The sequence below is a fragment of the Bufo bufo genome, chromosome 2, assembly GCF_905171765.1.
Source record: "Bufo bufo chromosome 2, aBufBuf1.1, whole genome shotgun sequence".
NCBI lineage: Eukaryota > Metazoa > Chordata > Amphibia > Anura > Bufonidae > Bufo > Bufo bufo.
This window is the reverse complement of record NC_053390.1, coordinates 493397169-493420630: the sequence shown is the minus strand read 5'-3', so window position 1 is coordinate 493420630 and position 23462 is coordinate 493397169. Positions and strand designations below refer to the sequence as shown.

Here is a 23462-nt window from a genome sequence, read left to right as displayed (position 1 = left end):
CCCAAAACACATTGCTCAACTTCTCCTGAGTACGGCGATACCAGATGTGTGACACTTTTTTGCAGCCTAGATGCGCAAAGGGGCCCACATTCCTTTTATGAGGGCATTTTTAGACATTTGGATCCCAGACTTCTTCTTACGCTTTAGGGCCCCTAGAATGCCAGGGCAGTATAAATACCCCACATGTGACCCCATTTTGGAAAGAAGACACCCCAAGGTATTCAATGAGGGGCATGGCGAGTTCATAGAATTTTTTTTGGGCACAAGTTAGCGGAAATTGATTTTATTTATTTTTTTCTCACAAAGTCTCCCTTTCCGCTAACTTGGGACAAAAATTTCAATCTTTCATGGACTCAATATGCCCCTCACGGAATACCTGGGGGTGTCTTCTTTCCGAAATGGGGTCACATATGGGGTATTTATAATGCCCTGGCATTCTAGGGGCCCTAAAGCGTGAGAAGAAGTCTGGAATATAAATGTCTAAAAATTTTTACGCATTTGGATTCCGTGAGGGGTATGGTGAGTTCATGTGAGATTTAATTTTTTTACACAAGTTAGTGGAATATGAGACTTTGTAAGAAAAAAAAATAATAATTTCCGCTAACTTGGGCCATAAAAATGTCTGAATGGAGCCTTACAGGGGGGTGATCAATGACAGGGGGGTGATCAATGACAGGGGGGTAATCAATGACAGGGGGTTGATCAGGGAGTCTATATGGGGTGATCACCCCCCTGTCATTGATCACCCCCCTATAAGGCTCCATTCAGACGCCTGTATGTGTTTTGCGGATCTGATCCATCTATCAGTGGATCCGTAAAAATCATGCGGACGTCTGAATGGAGCTTTACAGGGGGGTGATCAATGACAGGGGGGTGATCAATGACAGGGGGGTGATCAGGGAGTCTATATGGGGTGATCACCACAGTCATTGATCACGGCCCTGTAAGGCTCCATTCAGACGTCCGTATGCATTTTGCGGATCCGATCCATCTATCAGTGGATCCGTAAAAATCATGCGGACGTCTGAATGGAGCTTTACAGGGGGGTGATCAATGACAGGGGGGTGATCAGGGAGTCTATATGGGGTGATCACCACAGTCATTGATCACGCCCCTGTAAGGCTCCATTCAGACGTCCGTATGCGTTTTGCGGATCCGATCCATCTATCAGTGGATCCGTAAAAATCATGCAGACGTCTGAATGGAGCTTTACAGGGGGGTGATCAATGACAGGGGGGTAATCAATGACAGGGGGGTGATCACCACAGTCATTGATTACGCCCCTGTAAGGCTCCATTCAGACGTCCGTATGCGTTTTGCGGATCTGATCCATCTATCAGTGGATCCGTAAAAATCATGCGGACGTCTGAATGGAGCTTTACAGGGGGGTGATCAATGACAGGGGGGTAATCAATGACAGGGGGGTGATCAGGGAGTCTATATGGGGTGATCAGGGGCTAATAAGGGGTTAATAAGTGACAGGGGGGGGTGAAGTGTAGTGTGGTGCTTGGTGCTACATATTGCTGAGCTATCTGTGTCCTCTGGTGGTCGATCCAAACAAAAGGGACCACCAGAGGACCAGGTAGCAGGTATATTAGACGCTGTTATCAAAACAGCGTCTAATACACCTTTTAGGGGTTAAAAAAAATCACATCTCCAGCCTGCCAGCGAACGATCGCCGCTGGCAGGCTGGAGATCCAGTCGCTTACCTTCCGATCCTGTGACGCGCACGCCTGTGCGCGCACGTTCACAGGAAATCTCGCGTCTGGAGATGAATCAACCACCTCCAGGACACGTCGCTGCGTTCGGCGGTCCGGAGGTGGTTAAGGACTCGGCAAACATGCCGTACCGGTACGTCCTAAGTCCTTAAGGGGTTAATTACCTATATCCTGGACTTGTTGGAGTCACTGTCTTCTCCTATCTTTTTAAAATATGTTGACTTGATAAAATTTTTATATAACGGCTTTGATGCTTGGCATCGGAACTTGTACATTTCACTTATCTACATCCATGAATAACTATTGTTTTGAAATAACATTTACTCTTCTCAGAAATCCAATTAACAATACATTCTAAATGATAAATACATGGTATAATATCTATATAAATCGATACATTGTTACACATGGATAACACATTATATGGATTATTGGTTAAAATATGTTGTAAACTAAATATACCATACAGAGAGATATATAATATAATTATGAATATATAAATTGAACCTCATACAGCAGGTGTGCCTCAAGGATATGAATTCTTATCAGGTCATGGCTTATCCATGAAACAACCTTGTTCCATTCAGACATGTCTGAGGAAGCTAGTTTACTCCCCATAGATAAACCCATATCTTTAGTAATAACTTTAAAAATATAATGTCCGTTCATGTTCACAATTTTATTTATATTTTTTTATACAAACTGAACTTGCCATGAACTCATCTTGGCCTCTTCAGCCACATAATAGAACTTTGGTTCAGGCTGATTTTATTATTAAAGGCAATGAGCATTCATTTTGGTTATAATGTCATTAGATAATATTGTATATGTATGAAAATGCACAACAACACCTAAAGGGTTAACAACGTTTGTAAAATCAGTTTTGAGTAACTTGAGGGGTGTAGTTTTTACAATGGGGTGATTTATGGGGGCTTTTTTACTATGTAAGCCCCACAAAGTGACTTCAGACCTGATCTGGTCCTTAAAAAGTCTTCTAACGTCCTAAAAAAATAAAATTACATTTACAAAATGATGCCAACATAAAGTAGACATATGGGGAATGTTAAGTAATATTTTATGAGGTATCACTTTCTGTTTTAAAAGGTAAAATATTGCCTTAGATTTATGACTATCATGAAGTACAATGTGTCACGAGAAAATGGCTTGGATATTTAAAAGTGTTCCAAAGTTATTACCACGTAAAGTGACACGTCAGATTTGCAAAAAATGACCTGGGCAGTAAGGTGAAAACTGGTCCGGGGTAGAAGGAGTAAAGCCACATTCTTATTAGTAAGATAAGAATTGAGCTATAATGAGTGTTTAGGAGGTCCGAGAAAAGCTGCCAGATGGGACAAAGTGAAAATTCAGATCCTGCTACCAGATAAACTCTGCTCATTCACTTTAATAGGGCTGAGCTGGAAGTAGGCCATGTGACTGATGTATGGTGATTAGAGTTGAGCGGGCACCTGGATGTTCGGGTTCGCCGAGTTCGGCTGAACTTGACCCCGAACCCCATTGAAGTCAATGGGGACCCGAACTTTTGGGCACTAAAATGGCTCTAAAAAAGTCCTGGAAAGGGCTAGAGGGCTGCAAAATGGGGATAAGAGTAGGACAAGAGGATGTGGCAGCAACGCCACCACGTCTTTCACCGTCACCAAGCATCTCCACACTGTCCCATGGAAGCGTTCAGCTGTCCATCTCCCAAACACTGGAGAGAAAGAGGAAGTACCCCCTTACCCACCGGCAATCCCTGGCTCTGAATGCCAGGATTTCAAAATTCCTGGCCTTTGGTTCCCAGCCACCACTACTTTTCCAGGCGAGCCATCCCTTCCCTGCACAACCAAGTGGCGGACAAAATTGGGTGTGCACTGCACTACACCATCTGTGGCAAGGTCCACATAACCACCGATACGTGGACCAGTAAGCACGGGCAAGGACGTTATATCTTCCTAACAGCACACTCAGTAAATGTAGTGGCGGCTGGGCCTGAGAAGGATAGCAGTTTGGTGCATGTCCTTCCGCCCCCGAGGATTGCAGGGCATTTCTCTTTGCCTCCTGTTGCCTCCTTCTCCTACTCCGAATCCTCCTCCTCATCCGGTCAGCGTAACACCTTCACCGTCGACTTCAGCACAGCCAGGGGAAAACGACAGCAGGCTGTTTTGAAACGCATCTGTTTTGGGGAAAAAACCCACACCGTGCAGGAGCTCTGGACTGGCATGGAAGAACAGACCGATGAGGGGTTGGTGCCACTGAGCCTCAAGCCCGGCCTGGTGGTGTGCGATAATGGGTGAAATCTCGTAGCAGCTCTGGGACTAGCCAGTTTGATGCACATCCCTTGCCTGGCGCATGTGCTGAATTTGGTGGTACAGAAATTCCTGAACACCTGACAGTGAAAATCAATTCAGTAAATCCAGCTCTTAGATTCTGGGGGGGACAAATTCACTTTTATTGGCGGTCAAGGACCCCTGCGGCCTGAGCTGCAGATGTGATAGGCAAATCATTTTCTTAAATTTCTCGGTTAGATTGTTGGGTAACATTTCCACGGTTATCAGAAATTTTTATTATAAAGCGTAACAAAAACCATACAAGGACCATTTCCACAAGAGAAAATTAACCTGACCAGCCTCCCACCCTACACCCCCCCCCCCCCCCTTTCACTCAAACCCCTCATTCATGCACTATTTACAAATTTACTTATAAACATATTTACATAACTATAAGGCCTCATGCACACGGCCATGTTCCACCATCTCCGCTCCTGCTGTCAGCTGGAATCCCGGCCGGGTTACCACGGACCGCTCTCGGCCGCGGAACACGGCCGTGTGCATGAGGCCTAAGGCAGATAAACTAAATAAACAAACAAAACTATATACATGACTTACCCTTAACTTCTAAGGCCAGTCATATATAAGTGGCTCGGAGGGTGGATTCCTGCACCAACATAGGCCAGGTACACAATTGTCCAGCCAGGGCACAGTTCTGGAGGATGATTATGAGGAGGAGGAACCGTGTTCACAGCAGGGTGGCACCCAAAGCAGCTCATGGGCATCACTGGAGCATGGCTGGGGGGATACAGAGGACACAGACGATACACCTCCCACAGAGGACAGCTTGTCGTTGCCTCTGAGCACCCTGGCACACATGAGCGACTACATGCTGCAGTGCCTGTGCAACGACCGCTGAGTTGCCCACATTCTAACCAGTGCTGATTAGTGGGTGGCCACCTTGCTGGATCCCCGTTACAAGGACAACGTGCCGTCCTCAATTCCGTCATTGGAGTTTGATCGAAAGAAGCGAACGCTGGTAGACGCGCTGCTGATGGCATTCACACCTGACACAGGGGGCTCAGTGGAAGCACAAGGCGAAGGCAGAGGAGGAGGATGGAAGAAGTCGCCAACGCAGCTGGCTTACCGCCAGCACCTCAGACGCAGGGTTAGCATGGCCGAAATGTGGAAAAGCTTTGTCAGCACGCCACAACAACCAGCATCGGCAGCTGATATGGAACATCTTAGCAGGAGGCAGCATTTCAGCTAAAAGACTTTGTCAGGGCCCCCTCAACAGTATTACAAAATTAAATTATATACAGTGGCAGTATAGACAGTGTAGAAAACAGATGGAACAGCTGCCGGGCCTGGTCTGAGAGAGCGATCTTTAGTAGCCACAGGAATAGGGGTTGCAAAAAAATTACTGGGGGAGGGGGGCCCCATTCAAAAATTTGCTGTGGGGCCCATTAATTTCTAGCTACGCCACTGGATCTGCCCCATTCAACTTCTGGGTCTCCAAATTGGGCACATGGCCTGAGCTTGCCCTTTACGTCTTGGAGGTTCTGGCCTGCCCTGCAGCCAGTGTATTATCTGAACGTGTGTTTAGCACGGGGGGCGTTATCACAGACAAGCGCAGCATCCTGTCCACAGCCAATGTGGACAAGCTCACGTTTATTAAAATAAACCAGGCATGGATCCCACAGGACTTGTCCGTACCTTGTGCAGAATAGACATGTATACCGGCCTCACCCAACCATTGTTATACTCCAGCGCACTTACTCTTTGTTTTCTTTTTTATATTTCCCAATGTTTTGGGGTGTACCCAAATTTATAATAAAAAAAAATAATCCTAAAAAAAAAACTGTTGTTGGCGACTACCTTTTGGCTTCACAGCCAAAAAAGGCTTTATGTCAGGCAACAATGTAACCGCCAATTTTAATGAATTAAGTTCCCTGTCAGTTACCGTATTTTTCGCCCTATAAGACGCACTCCCCCCCCCCCCCCCCAAAAAAAAGTGGGGGGGAAATAGCAGTGCGTCTTATGGGGTGAATGCTGCGACCGTCCGGTGAATATGCTGAGAGGGAGGAGGAGCTGGGGGCCGGCATCTGTTTCTGTAATGGCAGCGGTGCCCGGTGCAGTCACTGTATTCTACTACACCGGGCCCCGCTGTCTGTAGTATACGGTAATCATATCTAATTTGTGGGTATTGTTAAAGTATTCCAATCATTTTAAATCTAGCGCTGTACTACTTACGACTAAGTTCTTGGCAGTCAGGAGGCCGGGCGGGCGGGCGCTCGTAGCATAGCTCACTACGATCACTGCACCTGCGCCGCCCACTTTATGAATGAAGCAGGCGTAGTGAGCTACGCTACAAGCGCCCGCCCGGCCTCCTGACTGCCCAGAAGTTAGTTGTAAGTAGTACAGCGCTATATTTAAAGGGTTTCTATCACTTCGTATCACATATTTAGGTGTCAGACACTAGCGATCCGCTAGTGTCTGCTCTAACAAACCATCCTAATATGATAGGTTTTGGGGCAGCCATTTCGCTAAAATAAGAACTTATATCTATATGCTAATGAGCCTCTAGGTGCTATGGGGGCGTCATTAGCACCTAGAGGCTCCGTCTACCTTCATAAACTGTCGCCGCCCAGCGCGTTCCTCCAGCCCGCCCATCTCCTGCTGAATGCGATCCTCTCCGTGCGCGTCTCTGTTCGTCGCATGCGCAGTGAATGTCTGACCGCTTCCCTGCTCAGACATCTCCACTGCGCCTGCGCCGATGACATCATAGTTCTCCGAGGAACAGGCGCAGTGGAGATGTCTGTGCAGGGAAGCGGCCAGACATTCACTGCGTATGCGCCGAATAGAGACGCGCACGGAGAGGATCGCATTCAGCAGGAGATGGGCGGGCTGGAGGGACGCGCTGGGCGGCGACAGTTTATGAAGGTAGACGGAGCCTTTAGGTGCTAATGATGCCCCCATAGCACCTAGAGGCTCATTAGCATATAGATATAAGTTCTTATTTTAGCGAAACGGCTGCCCCAAAACCTATCATATTAGGATGGTTTTTGCAGAGCAGACACTAGCGGATCGCTAGTGTCTGACACCTAAATATGTGATACGAAGTGATAGAAACCCTTTAAGATGATTGGAATACTTTAACAATACCCACAAATTAGATATGATTACCGTATACTACAGAGAGAGGGGCCAGGTGTAGTAGAATACAGTGACTGCACCGGGCCCCGCTGCCATTACAGAAACAGATGCCGGCCCCCATTCACTACACAGGGACACTGTTATGGGGGATCTGTGGATGACCCATATATAGCATCTTATGTGTCATCCACAGATGCCCCCACAATGATCCCCCATAACAGTGCCATCCACATATGCCCCCATAACAGTGCCATCCACATATGCCCCCATAACAGTGCCATCCACATATGCCCCCATAACAGTGCCATCCACATATGCCCCCATAACAGTGCCATCCACATATGCCCCCATAACAGTGCCATCCACATATGCCCCCATAACAGTGCCATCCACATATGCCCCCATAACAGTGCCATCCACATATGCCCCCATAACAGTGCCATCCACATATGCCCCCATAACGGTAGTTCAAAACCCACCAAAAGCACACCTTTTGGTTCAAATTTTTTTTTTCTTATTTTCCTCCTCAAAAACCCATTCTTATAGGGTGAAAAATACGGTATGCTGTGCAGAGGTACTTGACAGCAAGAAATGGGCTTATTTCGCCAAACAATGTAACGGGCGAATGTTATAAAATTACTTCACTGTTAGGTATGCAGTGCTGGAACACTCCCTCCAAGCCATTTGGGAATGACTGGCCTGATAACCGTGGAAATGTGTCCCCCACAATCTAACAGCTGTATTTACTGGTTTTATTTGACTGTTAGCAATGCAGCGCAGGCCGCCAAATGTACTTTATAGCACAAAAATGGGAATTTGTCAACCAACAAAGTAACAGCAGTATTTACTGGTTTTAGTGGACTGTCAGAAATGCAGCGCAGGCTGCAAATGTACTATCTAGCAGAAAAAGTGTGCTTTTTTAAACCAACAATGTAACAGCAGTATTAAACGGTTTTATTGGACTGCCAAAAATGCAGCGCAGGCCCAAAAATTTACTTTCTAGCACAAAAAATGGGAATTTGTCAACCGACAATGTAACAGCAGTATTTACTGGTTTTATTTGACTGTCAGATATGCAGTGCCGGTGTCAGAAAGAGATAAAATCGCTTTAGGTCACACAAATATGTGACAGACTAATGTAATTGAATTATTAGGCGGGTATGCACTGCAGGCTGCACGGGTACTTGACCGCCCCCAAAAAAAGGGAATTTGTCCCCCTAGAATCTCTAACAGATGGATTTAATGAATACATTTTTCCTGTCAGATATTCAGCACAGGGGTACTTCACAGAAAAAAATGGGAATATGTCGCCCTCCTGGGGCCCTGAAGTCACAGACGGATTACCTATATTATTTTCCCTTCCCCTGGCACATATGCAGTGCAGGTTTCCTTAAAAAATGCCTAGATATCGCCTACTGAGCTACCAGAACAGGAATAATGTAATGTCCCTGGCACACATGCAGTTGTAAGTGCACTGCACTTGCAAAAATGGTTGCCGACGCCCACCTAACAAACAGACTGATTAAAGCTTATTTCTCTGTGGCACTGGGCTCAGGGGTACAAAAATGTAGCATAGCACCCACAAAAATAATCGCTGTAGTTTGCAGATTTAACACCAAGAACACCAAAATTGTTTCCTAATCTCTCCCTGTGCAGCAGCCCCCAGAGTGCAGCGACTGTTCTCAGCCCCGGCCTCTCTGTGCAGCAGCCCCCAGAGTGCAGCGACTGTTCTCAGCCCCAGCCTCTCTGTGCAGTAGCCCCCAGGGTGCAGCGACTGTTCTCAGCCCCGGCCTCTCTGTGCAGCAGCCCCCAGGGTGCAGTGACTGTTCTCAGCCCCGGCCTCTCTGTGCAGCAGCCCCCAGGGTGCAGTGACTGTTCTCAGCCCTGGCCTCTCTGTGCAGCAGCCCCCAGGGTGCAGCGACTGTTCTCAGCCCCGGCCTCTCTGTGCAGCAGCCCCCAGGGTGCAGCGACTGTTCTCAGCCCCGGCCTCTCTGTGCAGCAGCCCCCAGGGTGCAGCGACTGTTCTCAGCCCCGGCCTCTCTGTGCAGCAGCCCCCAAGTGCAGCGCCGGTCTCCTGGCTCTGGGGGTTTACAGCCACTAGATGCCATTTCTTTGGGACCTAAAGGACTTATACCCCCATGACTAGGGTTGTCACAATACCAAACTTTTGATTCAATGTCGGTCCCATAAAAAAGTAATGCAATACTCGATGCCATGCAAATGAAAATGTAAATGCCCAAAAAAGTGTGCATTCCGCAATTTATGGAAGTGTGTCCCATAATAGAACAGTCCTATCCTATTTTTTTGTGGAGAAGGAGACAAAAAAAATGGAGAATCGTGTTTTTTTACATTTTTTTTTATTTTTATTTCTGTAACGGCGTTCACCACATAAGAGATATTTTTCAATACTTTGAGGCTACATTCACACGTCAGTATTTTTCTATAATCCGATTTTGTCCGTTTTTTGCGGATCCGTTGTTCCTGAAAATGTTTCCGTATGTCATCCGTATGTCATCCGTTTTTTGCGGATCCGCAAAAAACGGAAACATGTATAAATTTCAATAAGCAAATAAAGCTGTTTGGATTTCTTTAAAAAAAAAAAAAAAAAAAAATTTAAATGTAATTTCCAGGAACGGATTCCGTATAAAACGGATGACATACGTAATGACATCCGAACGTCTTCCGTTTTTTGCGGATCCATTGACTTTGTATTGTACCAGGATCCGATTTTTCAGGAAAAGAATAGGACATGTTTTATATTTAAACGGACATGCGGAACAGAACAACGGAAACGGACAGCACACATTGTGCTGTCCGTTTTTTTCCAGGACCCATTGAAAATGAATGGGTCCAGACCTGGTCCAGATCTGTTCCAGAAAAAACGGAACAGATCAGGAAAGAAAAAACGGACGTGTGAATGGACCCTAATAGTTTGGACTTTTTCGGACATGGCGATACCTAATTTGTTTTTTTATTGTTTATATAATTTTTATGTAAATTGAGAAAGGATGATTTAAAATTTCAATGTGTTTTTTTTTTATTTGTATTTTTAACTTTTTTATTTAACCCCTTAACGTCCCAGGACGAGAATGCTCGTCCTCAATCGCCGGCACTTAGGGCTAGAGGACGAGCGTTCTAGTCCTGCAGTCGTTCCTCCCCCCCGCGTGCAGTCCCCCGTAATGCGTTTTGCACGCGCGTGAGAAAAATGTTTGGTACCCAAACCCGAACTTCTTCACAGAAGCTTGGGCTTGGGATCGTTGTTCTGTAGATTGTATTATTTTCCCTTATACCATGGTAATAAGGGAAAATAATAGCATTCTGAATACTGGAGGGGTTAAAAAAAGAATTCAAAATTATTTAACTCACCTTAATCCACTTGATCGCGCAGCCGGCATCTCTTCTGTCTTCTTTCTTTGCTGTGTGCAGGAAAAGGACCTGTGGTGACGTCACTCCGGTCATCACATGATCCATCACCATGGTAAAAGATCATGTGATGGATCATGTGATGACCGGAGTGATGTCACCACAGGTCCTTTTCCTGCACACAGCAAAGAAAGAAGACAGAAGAGATGTCGGCTGCGCGATCAAGTGGATTAAGGTGAGTTAAATAATTTAAAAAATTTTTTTATCCCCTCCATCCCTATTTTAGGCTACTTTCACACTTGCGTTCGGTTTGGATCCGTCTGGTATCTGTACAGACGGATCCGCACCTATAATGCAAACGCTTGCATCCGTTCAGAACGGATCCGTCTGCATTACAGCTTTTTCAGATCTGAGTTTTCACATCGTGAAAACTCAGATCCGACAGTATATTCTAACACAGAGGCGTTCCCATGGTGATGGGGACGCTTCAAGTTAGAATATACTAAGAACTGTGTACATAACTGCCCCCTGCTGCCTGGCAGCACCCGATCTCTTACAGGGGGCTGTGATCCGCACAATTAACCCCTCAGGTGCGGCACCTGAGGGGTTAATTGTGCGTATCATAGCCCCCTGTAAGAGATCAGGTGCTGCCAGGCAGCAGGGGGCAGACCCCCCTCCCTCCCCAGTATTAAATTCATTGGTGGCCAGTGCGGCCCCCCCCTCACTCCACTGTATTAAATTCATTGGTGGCCAGTGCGGCCCCCGCTCCCTCCCTCCCCTGTATTAAATTCATTGGTGGCCAGTGCGGCCTCTCTCCCCCCCCCCCCCCATCATTGGTGTCAGCGGAGAGTTCAGATCGGAGTCCCAGTTTAATCGCTGGGGCTCCGATCGGTTACCACAGCAACCAGGACGCTACTGCACTCCTGGCTGCCATGGTTACTTAGCAATTTTAGAAGCATTATACTTACCTGCGATGTCTGTGGCCGGCCGGGCGCTCCTCCTACTGGTAAGTGACAGGTCTGTGCGGCGCATTGCTTATAGCACAGACCTGTCACTTACCAGTAGGAGGAGCGCCCGAGGGGTTAATTGTGCGGATCACAGCCCCCTGTAAGAGATCGGGTGCTGCCAGGCAGCAGGGGGCAGTCATGTACACAGTTCTTAGTATATTCTAACTTGAAGCGTCCCCATCACTATGGGAACGCCTCTGTGTTAGAATATACTGTCGGATCTGAGTTTTCACGATCTAACTCAAATCCGATGGTATATTCTAACATAGAGGCGTTCCCATGGTGATGGGGACGCTGCAAGTTAAAATATACCATCGGATTGGAGAAAACTCTGATTCGATGGTATATTAATAGGGACTCCTGACTTTCAATGTAAAGTCAATGGGGGACGGATCAGTTTGCAATTGCACCATATTGTGTCAACGTCAAACGGATCCGTCCCCATTGACTTGCATTGTAAGTCAGGACGGATCCGTTTGGCTCCGCACGGCCAGGCGGACACCAAAACGCTGCAAGCTGCGTTTGGGTGTCCGCCTACTGAGCGGAATGGAGGCGTAACGGAGCCTGACTGATGCATTCTGAGCGGATCCTTATCCATTCAGAATGCATTGGGGATGAACGGATCAGTTCGGGGCTGCTTGTAAGAACCTTCAAACGGATCTTTCAAGTGGAACCCCAAATGTAGGTGTGAAAGTAGCCTTACTTAGCATTCTGTATTCAGAATGCTATTATTTTCCCTTATAACCATGTTATAAGGGAAAATAATAATGATCGGGTCTCCATCCCGATCGTCTCCTAGCAACTGTGCGTGAAAATCGCACCGCATCCGCACTTGCTTGCGGATGCTTGCGATTTTCACACAGCCCCATTCACTTCTATGGGGCCTGCGTTGCGTGGAAAACGCACAATATAGAGCATGCTTGCAATTTTCACGCAACGCACAAGTGATGCGTGAAAATCACCGCTCGTGTGCACAGCCCCATAGAAATGAATGGGTCCGGATTCAGTGCGGGTGCAATGAGTTCACATCACGCATTGGACCCGCGCGGAATACTCGCCCGTGTGAAAGAGGCCTTACAGTGTAAGACACTAAGGCCTCTTTCACACGGGCGTTGCGGGAAAATGTGCGTTGCGGGAACACCCGCGATTTTTCCGCGCGAGTGCAAAACATTGTAATGCGTTTTGCACTCGCGTGAGAAAAATCGCACATGTTGGGTACCCAAACCCGAACTTCTTCACAGAAGTTCGGGCTTGGGATCGGTGTTCTGTAGCTTGTACAGAATGCATAGTAAAACAGCGCTGGAGGGGTTAAAAAAAATAAATAAAATCATTTAACTCACCTTAGTCCACTTGTTCGCGATGCCGGCATCTCCTTCTGTCCCCTTTACTGAATAGGACCTGTGGTGAGCATTAATTATAGGTCAAGGACCTTTGATGATGTCAAAGATCATGTGACGTACCATGTGATGACCAGAGTGACGTCATCAAAGGTCCTTGACCTATAATTAATGCTCACCACAGGTCCTATTCAGTAAAGGGGACAGAAGGAGATGCCGGCATCGCGAACAAGTGGACTAAGGTGAGTTAAATGATTTTTATTTTTTTTTAACCCCTCCAGCGCTGTTTTACTATGCATTCTGTATTCAGAATGCTATTATTTTCCCTTTATAACCATGTTATAAGGGAAAATAATAATGATCGGGTCTCCATCCCGATCGTCTCCTAGCAACCATGCGCGGAAATCGCACCGCATCCGTACTTGCTTGCGGATGCTTGCGATTTTCACGCAACCCCATTTATTTCTATGGGGCTTGCGTTACGTGAAAAATGCACAAAGAGGAGCATGCTGCGATTTTCACGCAACGCACAAGTGATGCGTGAAAATCACCGCTCATGTGAACAGCCCCATAGAAATGAATGGGTCAGAATTCCGTGCGGATGCTGTGCGTTCACCTCCCGCAACGCATCCGCGCGGAAAACTTGCTCGTGTGAAAGGGGCCTAACAGTTCAGTACAGCACAACACAGATGTATTGTACTGTATTGAAACAAGGATCAGACCTTGTCCCATAGTGGCACAAAAAAGAAAGTGGAAAAAAAAAAAAGTTAATAAAATTAGTTTTACAAAAAAAATTAAAAGTTTCAAGTAAAAACAAAAAAAAGTGTCCTTTTCCAAAAATAAAGTTAAAAAAATAGGGAAAAGACATATAGACATATTAGGTATCGACCAGCTCTATAAACATATCACATGATCTAACCACTCACAGATGAACACCGTAAAAAATAAAAACTGTGCTAAATAAAAAAAATTTGGTCACCTTACATCACAAAAAGTACAACAGCAGGCGACCAAAAAGGCATACGCCCACCAAAATAGTACCAATCTAACCGTCACCTCATCCCGCAAAAAATGAGCTTCGACCTGAGACAATTGCCCAAAAAAATAAATAAAAAATATGGCTCAGAATATAGAGACATATGCTGGTGCGGTTGGCCCTGGGTTCCTCCTAATGCAAGACAATGCTAGACCTCATGTGGCTGGAGTGTGTCAGCAGTTCCTGCAAGACGAAGGCATTGATGCTATGGACTGGCCCGCCCGTTCCCCAGACCTGAATCCAATTTAGCACATCTGGTACATCATGTCTCTCTCTATCCACCAACGTCACGTTGCACCACAGACTGTCCAGGAGTTGGCAGATGCTTTAGTCCAGGTCTGGGAGGAGATCCCTCAGGAGACCGTCCGCCACCTCATCAGGAGCATGCACAGGCGTTGTAGGGAGGTCATACAGGCACGTGGAGGCCACACACACACTACTGAGCCTCATTCTGACTTGTTTTAAGGACATTACATCAAAGTTGGATCAGCCTGTATTGTGTTTTTCCACTTTAATTTTGAGTGTGACTCCAAATCCAGACCTCCATGGGTTAAAAAATTTGATTTCCATTTTTTTTATTTTTGTGTGATTTTGTTGTCAGCACATTCAACTATGTAAAGAACAAAGTATTTCAGAAGAATATTTAATTAATTCAGATCTAGGATGTGTTATTTTTGTGTTCCCTTTATTTTTTTGAGCAGTGTATATGTTTGTATATATGTGTGTATGTATATATATATCAGTACAGACCAAAAGTTTGGACACACCTTCTCATTCAAAAAGTTTTCTTTATTTTCATGACTATGAAGGCATCAAAACAATGAATTAACACATGTGGAATTATATACATAACAAACAAGTGTGAAACAACTGAAAATATGTCATATTCTAGGTTCTTCAAAGTAGCCACCTTTTGCTTTGATTACTGCTTTGCACACTGTTGGCATTCTCTTTATAAGCTTCAAGAGGTTGTCACCTGAAATGGTCTTCCAACAGTCTTGAAGGAGTTCCCAGAGATGCTTAGCACTTGTTGGCCCTTTTGCCTTCACTCTGTGGTCCAGCTCACCCCAAACCATCTCGATTGGGTTCAGGTCCGGTGACTGTGGAGGCCAGGTCATCTGGCGCAGCACCCCATCACTCTCCTTCATGGTCAAATAGCCCTTACTTTCAAAGTTTTCCCAATTTTTCGGCTGACTGACGGACCTTCATTTCTTAAAGTAACGATGGCCACTCGTTTATCTTTACTTAGCTGCTTTTTTCTTGCCGTAGTACAAATTCTAACAGTCTATTCAGTAGGACTATAAGCTGTGTATCCACCTGACTTCTCAACGCAACTGATGGTCCCAACCCCATTTATAAGGCAAGAAATCCCACTTATTAAACCTGACAGGGCACACCTATGAAGTGAAAACCATTTCAGGGGACTACCTCTTGAAGCTCATCAAGAGAATGCCAAGAGTGTGCAAAGCAGTAATCAAAGCAAAAGGTGGCTACTTTGAAGAACTTAGAATATGACATATTTTCAGTTGTTTCACACTTGTTTGTTATGTATATAATTCCACATGTGTTAATTTCATGATTTTTCTATTCCATGACGTAAAGTCATGATTTTATGAAGGACACTGAGGCGAGTATTGCTATCTCTTTCTTTTACTGAAAATCACAGCAGCAAAGAGAAAAAACATTAAATACAGAAAAAACCATGGCAACAAGACCACCCCCTAGTCCCAGTGTATATATATTGTGTCTTCCACTGGGTTCCTCCTCTTTCTTTGTGCACTGTCAGCATCCGACTTAAATCTTCCTGGTGCTACAGCAAACTGGAACAACCGGAACTTCCACGGTAACTTTTCCTAACCGGAACAATAAATTCGATAACGAGGAAAACGGACCTCGGCATCGAGAAGACGGAATATGCTCCCCAAGGCTTGACGTCTTCAACCTAAGGAGAAATGTTGGATAAAACGTATTGAGAACTTAGACAGGGGTCACCAAAATGCATATACAAAACTGTCACTGTTAAACAGAAAACACAATGTAACAGAGGCAATATACAGCATATCAACAAAATTACTGACAAAGCAGGGAGGGCAGCAAAAGGGTGGGCAATACTCGCCTCCGTGTCCTTCATAAAATCATGACTTTACGTCATGGAATAGGAAAATCATGAAATTTTATATCAGGACACGGAGGCTCCTATTGCAAGTTTAAAGTTGGGCCACCACAGAAGAAAAAGCATGAGATGGTGGCCGAAAATAAAATTCCCAGAAGGTGGACACCCTAGACCAATCTGCCAACTTCATAACATCCTCCAACCGGGCTCCCGAAACTGTCATGGAAGTGGCAGACGCGCTCCGCACCGAATGCGCGGTGAAAATAGAAACATCAATCCCAGATAAGGACAAGATCCATTTAACCCACCGAGAAAGCGTAACGCTGGTCACGGGGAGAAAAGGCCTGCGGAACAAAATGAACAGATGAGGTGAAGTAGAAGAACGCAAACTACTTGTGCGAGATTCGTACTCCTGCAGACACGCCACTGGACACAACTGTGGAGAAGAGGGGAACAATGGAAAAGATACTGAACGAATGTTGGTTTTCGTACGCCGGGAGATGTTGAATGTAACTCCCTCCGGAGTAAACGAGCGGGCATCATGGTCTAATGCCCGAACATCTGACACTCTTTTGCAAGAAATTAGGCAAAATAAAGTGACCAGTTTCGCAGACAACTGTCGTAACGACAATTGTCCATTAGATGGCCAGTTAATGAAAAATTGTAGGACAATAGATACGTCCCAAGTCGTAGAAAAACGAGGTCTCTGAGGACGGGAGAGACGAGAGCCTCGGAGTAATCTACGAACCAGAGGGTGTTGTCCAGCTGGGCACCCATCAAACCCACCATGCCTGGAAGAGATTGCAGACCTGTAAAGGTTGATAGTGCGGTACGCCTTGCCCTCGTCGAACAAAGACGACAGGAAAGACAGTATAGCAGTTACAGGGGCCTCAAAGGGATCCATGTCCCGAGGGCGACACCGAGACCAGGAATCCCAGGCTGCTCGATAGGCTCGTCTGGTCCCGGGGGCCCATGCACTCTCCAGTAAGAACCTAGTCGTCTCCGAAACTCCTGAGACGTCCCAGGGACCCCCGATACCCTGCAGGCGAGGAGATGCAAGACTCCTTCCAGAAGCAACGGGTGAAGCTGACCCGCTGGCCCTCCGAGAAGATAAGGATGAGCGGGCAAGAGGACCGGCTCGTCGACGAGTAGTTCCAACAGATGGGGAAACCAAGACTGGGATCTCCAAAACGGAAGGATCAGAACCACTTCGGCAGATTGAAGTCGCACCTGTAGGAGAACCCTCGGGATCAGAGCGAAAGGTGGGAACGCATACATGACGGGATCCGACCACTGCTGGAGAAAAGCGTCGACCGCTTCCGCCTCCGGGTCTGGTCGCCAACTGAAAAATCTGGGTAGCTGCGCATTCAATCTCGACGCGAAGAGGTCGATGGAGAAAGGACCCCATCGAGATGAAACGGCAGAGAATATTGTGATATCTAACTTCCAGTCGCTGGAGTCGGACATGAAACGTGAACTCCAGTCTGCCCGAATATTGTGGAGGCCCGGAAGATATTCCGCGACCACCATGATGTCCCTGGTCAAACAATGATTCCAAAAATCCTTCGCAAGGTGTGTCAGAACGGAGGAGCGCGTGCCGCCCATGCAATTGACGTACCGAACCGCCGACACATTGTCCATCCGGAGCCTGACACAGGCTCTGACTGTGCCATTGACGAAGCTGCGTATCGCCAAGGATCCCGCTAGAAGCTCCAGGGAATTGATGTGAAGACGAGATTCGTCCTGAGACCAAGGGCCTCCGGTGGAGACACAGTTGCAATGCGCTCCCCAGCCGTGAAGACTGGCATCTGACTCGATAATGAGGTCTGGCTGGGGACCGAAGATAGCCCTGCCATTCCATACTGAAAGATTGTGAATCCACCACTCCAACTCGTGTCTGGTCTCCACGTCTAAGGATAGGGAATCGGCATAAGACGCTCCTGCACGCAGGTGCGCGATCTTGAGGCGTTGCAACGCTCGGTAATGAAGGGGTGCCGGAAAAATAGCCTGAATGGACGAGGCCAAGAGACCGATTATCCGTGCTAAGTGTCTCAGAGACACCTGAGGCAAAGTCAGGGAATGTCTCAGCTCCTTCCCTATAGCCCGGACCTTCGACTGGGGAAGGCTGAGAGTCTGAGCGATAGAATCTATGGTGAAACCCAAAAACTCCATGGAAGTGGAGGGGGTCAGGCAAGATTTTTCCTGGTTGATGATAAACCCCAGGCTGGAAATGAGTGCCGTGGACATCGCTAGATGCTCCTGGAGCTCGGACCGACTGTGGGCCATGAACAGGATGTCGTCCAGGTAGATAATTAATCGCACCCCCCGGCTGCGAAGCCAAGCGACTACCGGACGCATCAGTTTGGTGAAACACCACGGTGCGGAAGAGAGGCCGAATGGGAGGCAAGTGAACCTCCAAATTTGATCGTTCCATAGAAAACGGAGTAAATCCCTGGAATTGGGAGCCACCGGGACCGTCAGGTAAGCATCCTTCAGGTCTATTTTGGCCATCCAATCTCCTGGGAGGAGCATGTCCCTCAGGAGATGTATGCCCTCCATTTTGAAGTGGCGATATTGGACAAACGTGTTTAACACTTTTAAATTGATGACAGGGCGCATCTGGCCTCCTTTCTTCTGAACTAAGAAGATGTTGCTGATCACGCCTACGTGATCCGTGGGGGCTAGTTCTATCGCCCCTTTTTGGTATAGATCTGCTAATTCCCTGTGGACGAGTACGTGCGCCGGGCCGGACAACCTCATGGGATGTGGAGGAGGAAGACCCACCGGATTGGTTACGAGATCTATCTCGAAACCGCAGATCGTGGATAACACCCATGGGTCGGAGGAGACCCTTGTCCACGCATGGGAAAAGAAACGGAGTCTGCCCCCTATGCAAGTGACCGAAGAAGGTAGAGGAAGATGGTGTCTTACCATATGGCCTCCTGGCGCTAGGATGTCCTCGGAATCCCCTGGATCGTCCTGGACCGCCTCGTGATGGGAAGAAAGTCGGCTGGTGGCGTGGTTCCTGCAATGATGGCCGATAAGCAAAGGAGCCTCTACCCGAACCACGGGCATGGAAGGAGGACCGGCCGGACAGACGGCCCCTGGAACTGCCGGCCCTGGCGGAAAAACGGTTCGGAAAGACCTTCCGCATGGATGACTGTGCCTTATCAAGTGCTGTGAAGGCACCTACGTATTTCCCTAACTCCTTAATAAAGGAGTCCCCAAATAGGAGCCCTTGGGCATCCTTGCCAGCTTCAGAGAGCGACAAGTTGGACAGTTTGGGATCAATTTTCATCAATATCGCCTTCCGCCTTTCTATGGCGAGCGATGTATTGGCGCTACCAGTGAGACAGATGGCCCTTTGGACCCAGCCACTAAGCTCCTTAGGGTCCACCTGTGTACCAGCCGTTCTGGCCGATTCGGCCAAGTCAAAATTTTTTGCCAGGGGCCCCGTGATGTCTAAGATTTTGTCTTGACGTGCCCTGAGGGCGGAGTCTAGACCCTTACGGGGATTGAATCCCGTTTTTGTCAAAAACTGGACCATCTTCGGGTCCACCACCGGAGTTTCGCAAACTTTTTGCGGAATAAGAGGCCGAGGGCATTCTGCCCGTAATTTACTACGGGCGTCCTTGTTGATAGGCTTACGTATCATGGCCTCCATATACTGCGCCACATGTGTGGCTGGGAGCCATTCTGAGGAGCGGGGGTGATGTAAAGAGTCAGGGTCAAACATCGGCTCCCCAGCCGGATCCATAAGGGAAACGGCGGATCCAGACGCTACTACTGGGCAAGCGCTCACAGGCGGTAAACTTGGGGACGGGTCGCCCCTAAAAGTCTGGTCTACCTCAATATCAATCAACTCCTCCTCTGCGCCATGCAGAGAGTGTGACTGCGCCTCCTCCTCGGACTCTCTATCGGAGTCTGACTCTGGTTCGGGCTGTGACCGCGCCGACTTCCATCCTCGCGCTCGTTCTGCCTGGCGCGGACAGGCTCTCTTACGCGATCCAAGCGCGTTATCATTTGATGGGACAAAGCCATCAGTCAGATGGGTTCTGGAGGCAGAAGGGACTGGTAGCGGTGCTGGCCTTACATCCTGGTGCGCGGTATGAGGTTGGGCCACCAGGACTTGGGAAATAGAGTGCGTGAGGACGGAGGACATAGAGCCCATAGCCGTCATAATGGCATTCGATATGGATTGCTGTAAAGCAAGGGCTTGTGCTTCTGGTGTAGTGGGCACCATAGCCCTAACATGGGCTGGGGATGTCTGGTTCATGGACGCAGGGTCCAGTAATGTAATTGCAGAGGGGGATGCAGTATTTGAGGGCTGGTGAGACATGATCCCTAACCTTGGAGTAAGTCACCCCACAGAGAAGCTAAGCTAGACAGACAAAGAATGGCCAGATAGATTCACATAAACAAACTCCTACCCGAATAATGGGGCACAGTAGGGAACAAAAACGGACAAACCGGATAAAATAGCTAGAAATCTGCGGCAACAGTGATAGCACAGCCGAAAGACTGCAGGGCTGGCGGAGACTGGGTATAACTGCCGCGATAACCCACGAGAAGCGGGAAGCAAGGGGGCGTGGTTATCCGGGGAGGAGAGAAGAAAAGGCGCCAGAATGAAAAGACCGCATCGCCCCCCCGAGATCTCGCGAGAACTCGCGAGAACTCTAGCAAGACGGCAGGGAAGGACAACTAAACGCCCAAAATGGCGCCCGCGAAGAAGAAGGAGGAGCGTGGTGTCATGGTCTTACCTTCTTGCTGTTCTCCTTCGTTTGACATGTGCTGGCGGCCATCTTGGTTTCTGGGTTTCTTGTAGCCTCCCACCCTGCGGCTCCTCCTTCCCACTGGGAGGAGCTGGATGCCTAGCTCATATATATAGGAGGTCTGGGCTTCAGTTCCTTGCTTGGTCCTCCTGTGTTCACATGCTTCTAGACTGCTGCTGCTTCTGGTTCCTGATCCTGGTTTCGTCCGACTACCCTGCTGGTTCCTGATCCTGGTTTCGTCCGAATGCTATTATTTTCCCTTATAACCATGTTATAAGGGAAAATAATAATGATCAGGTCCCCATCCCGATCGTCTCCTAGCAACCGTGTGTGAAAATCGCACCGCATCCGCACTTGCTTGCGGATGCTTGCGATTTTCACGCAGCTCCATTCACTTCTATGGGGGCTGCGTTGCGTGAAAAACGCACAAAATAGAGCATGCTGCGTTTTTTACGCAACGCACAAGTGATGCGTGAAAATCACTGCTCATGTGCACAGTCCCATAGAAATGAATGGGTCCAGATTCAGTGCGGGTGCAATGCGTTTACCTCACGCATTGCACCCGCGCGAAAATCTCGCCCGTGTGAAAGGGGCCTTACAGTTCAACGTGGTGGTGACCCTGTTTTTTTCAGAACCCTAAAAGGAAAACTTGCAAGCTATAGCACTATTTAGGAGTGGGGAAGTGGATTTATTTAGGTGAACTTATTTAGCCGTCCCGATTACAGGCCCACATAATGTGTTGCTCAGCTTTCCCAGGACCCTGAATGACAAATCTGTCTAGCTATGCTACAGTATGTAGGATTTATTACTAGGATTCTTACTCAGCTTTTTCATGCGGTGAGTGGGGCATATTGGTTGTAAACACAATGCAGCCCTAGTACTTTATGCTCTAAAAATGAGCCCCCACACAGCTCCGTAGACATAACCATAAGGGTGTTTGTCCGTTTCGTGCCGTCTGCAAAATTATAGTCCTATTCTTGTTCGCATTACAGGCATGGATAGGACTGTTCTATTATGGGCCGGGCGCTCCGTTCCGCAAAATGTGGAATGCACACAACCGTTATCTGTGTTTTGCGGATCCGCAATTTGCAGTATTAAAACACAAGAAAAACGATATATATGTGGTGTCATTGTAATCGTACTGACCCAGAGAATGAAGGACACAGGTCAGTTTTAACATTCTTCTGTTTTGTTTTTACCCACAGATTTTCAAGAATATATTTTTCCTGCACTTCATCGCTAATAAGACTTAAGTTATACAGATTTTACTATGTCAAATCCCCTCAAGCAAGTTTTTAATAAGGACAGAACATTTCGTCCCAAAAGAAAATTTGAGCCAGGCACTCAGAGATTTGAATTGCATAAGAAAGCTCAAGCATCCCTCAATGCAGGGCTAGACTTAAAATTGGCTGTGCAACTCCCACATGAGGAGGACCAGAACGATTGGGTGGCGGTTCATGTTGTGGATTTTTTCAATCGCATCAATCTAATCTATGGTACTATCAGCGACAGCTGCACAGAGCAGTCATGTCCAATTATGTCTGGAGGTCCAAAGTATGAGTACCGGTGGCAGGATGACAGTAGATACAGAAAACCCACAGCACTGTCTGCTCCAAAATATATGAATTTATTGATGGATTGGATCGAAGTTCAGATAAATAACGAAGACATTTTCCCTACGAATGTTGGTGAGTCTCATAAACTGCTTCAATATTGCTATGTTTTATTGATAACTAGTCTCTTCACTTAAAGGGAACCTGTCACCTCCAAAAACCATCCCACGCCGCCAGCAGTACCTGAGAGTAGCCAGCAGCGTTTACCTTGAATTGAAGCAAGGAGGCCGCTGCTCCCTTGAATTCAAGCATGACTAGAAAATCACGTGGGCAGGGGATAAAACAAAGGACGGAAGGTATGTAGAAGAGAATAAAGGGCTAGCCGACTGCCTTAATGAATACTTCTGTTCAGTTTTTACAAAAGAAAAAGGAGAAGGACCTCCACTAGAAAGAATGACTATTAAATCGTTTGATGCATGTATCTTTACAGAGGAAGATGTTCTAAGTTTGCTGTCTAAGGTGAAGACGGATAAGTCACAGGGGCCTGATGAGATACACCCAAAATTATTAAAAGAGCTTAGTGGTGAGCTGGCAAAACCGTTAACAGATTTATTTAACCAATCATTAGTAACAGGAGTCGTCCCGGAAGATTGGAAATTGGCAAATGTCGTGCCCATTCACAAGAAAGGTAGTAGGGAGGAATCGAGCAACTATAGACCAGTGAGTCTGACATCAATAGTAGGCAAATTAATGGAAACCCTATTAAAGGATAGGATTGTGGAACATCTAAAATCCCATGGATTGCAAGATGAAAAACAACATGGGTTTACTTCAGGGAGATCATGTCAAACAAATCTTATAGATTTTTTTGACTGGGTGAATAAAATAATAGACGGTGGAGGTGCAGTAGACATCGCATATCTAGATTTTAGTAAGGCTTTTGACACTGTCCCACATAGAAGACTTATCAATAAACTGCAGTCATTGAGCATGGACTCCCATATTGTTGAGTGGATTAGGCAGTGGCTGAGTGACAGACAACAGAGGGTTGTAGTCAATGGAGAACATTCAAAACAAGGTAATGTTACCAGTGGGGTTCCACAGGGATCTGTACTGGGACCGATTTTGTTTAATATCTTCATA

General features: G+C 47.0%; 1 protein-coding gene across 1 annotated transcript in view; it reads left to right on the top strand.

Annotated features, from left to right (window-relative positions):
- The window catches only part of LOC120989587 (MOB kinase activator 3A), a 90997-nt gene that overhangs the window by 34943 nt on the left and 32592 nt on the right, over positions 1-23462 (top strand). The window contains exon 2 of the mRNA XM_040417790.1: positions 21972-22454. Within this exon, the coding sequence (XP_040273724.1) occupies positions 22037-22454 (418 nt within the window). The 5' untranslated portion in view covers positions 21972-22036. The remainder of the gene's footprint in view (positions 1-21971; positions 22455-23462) is intronic.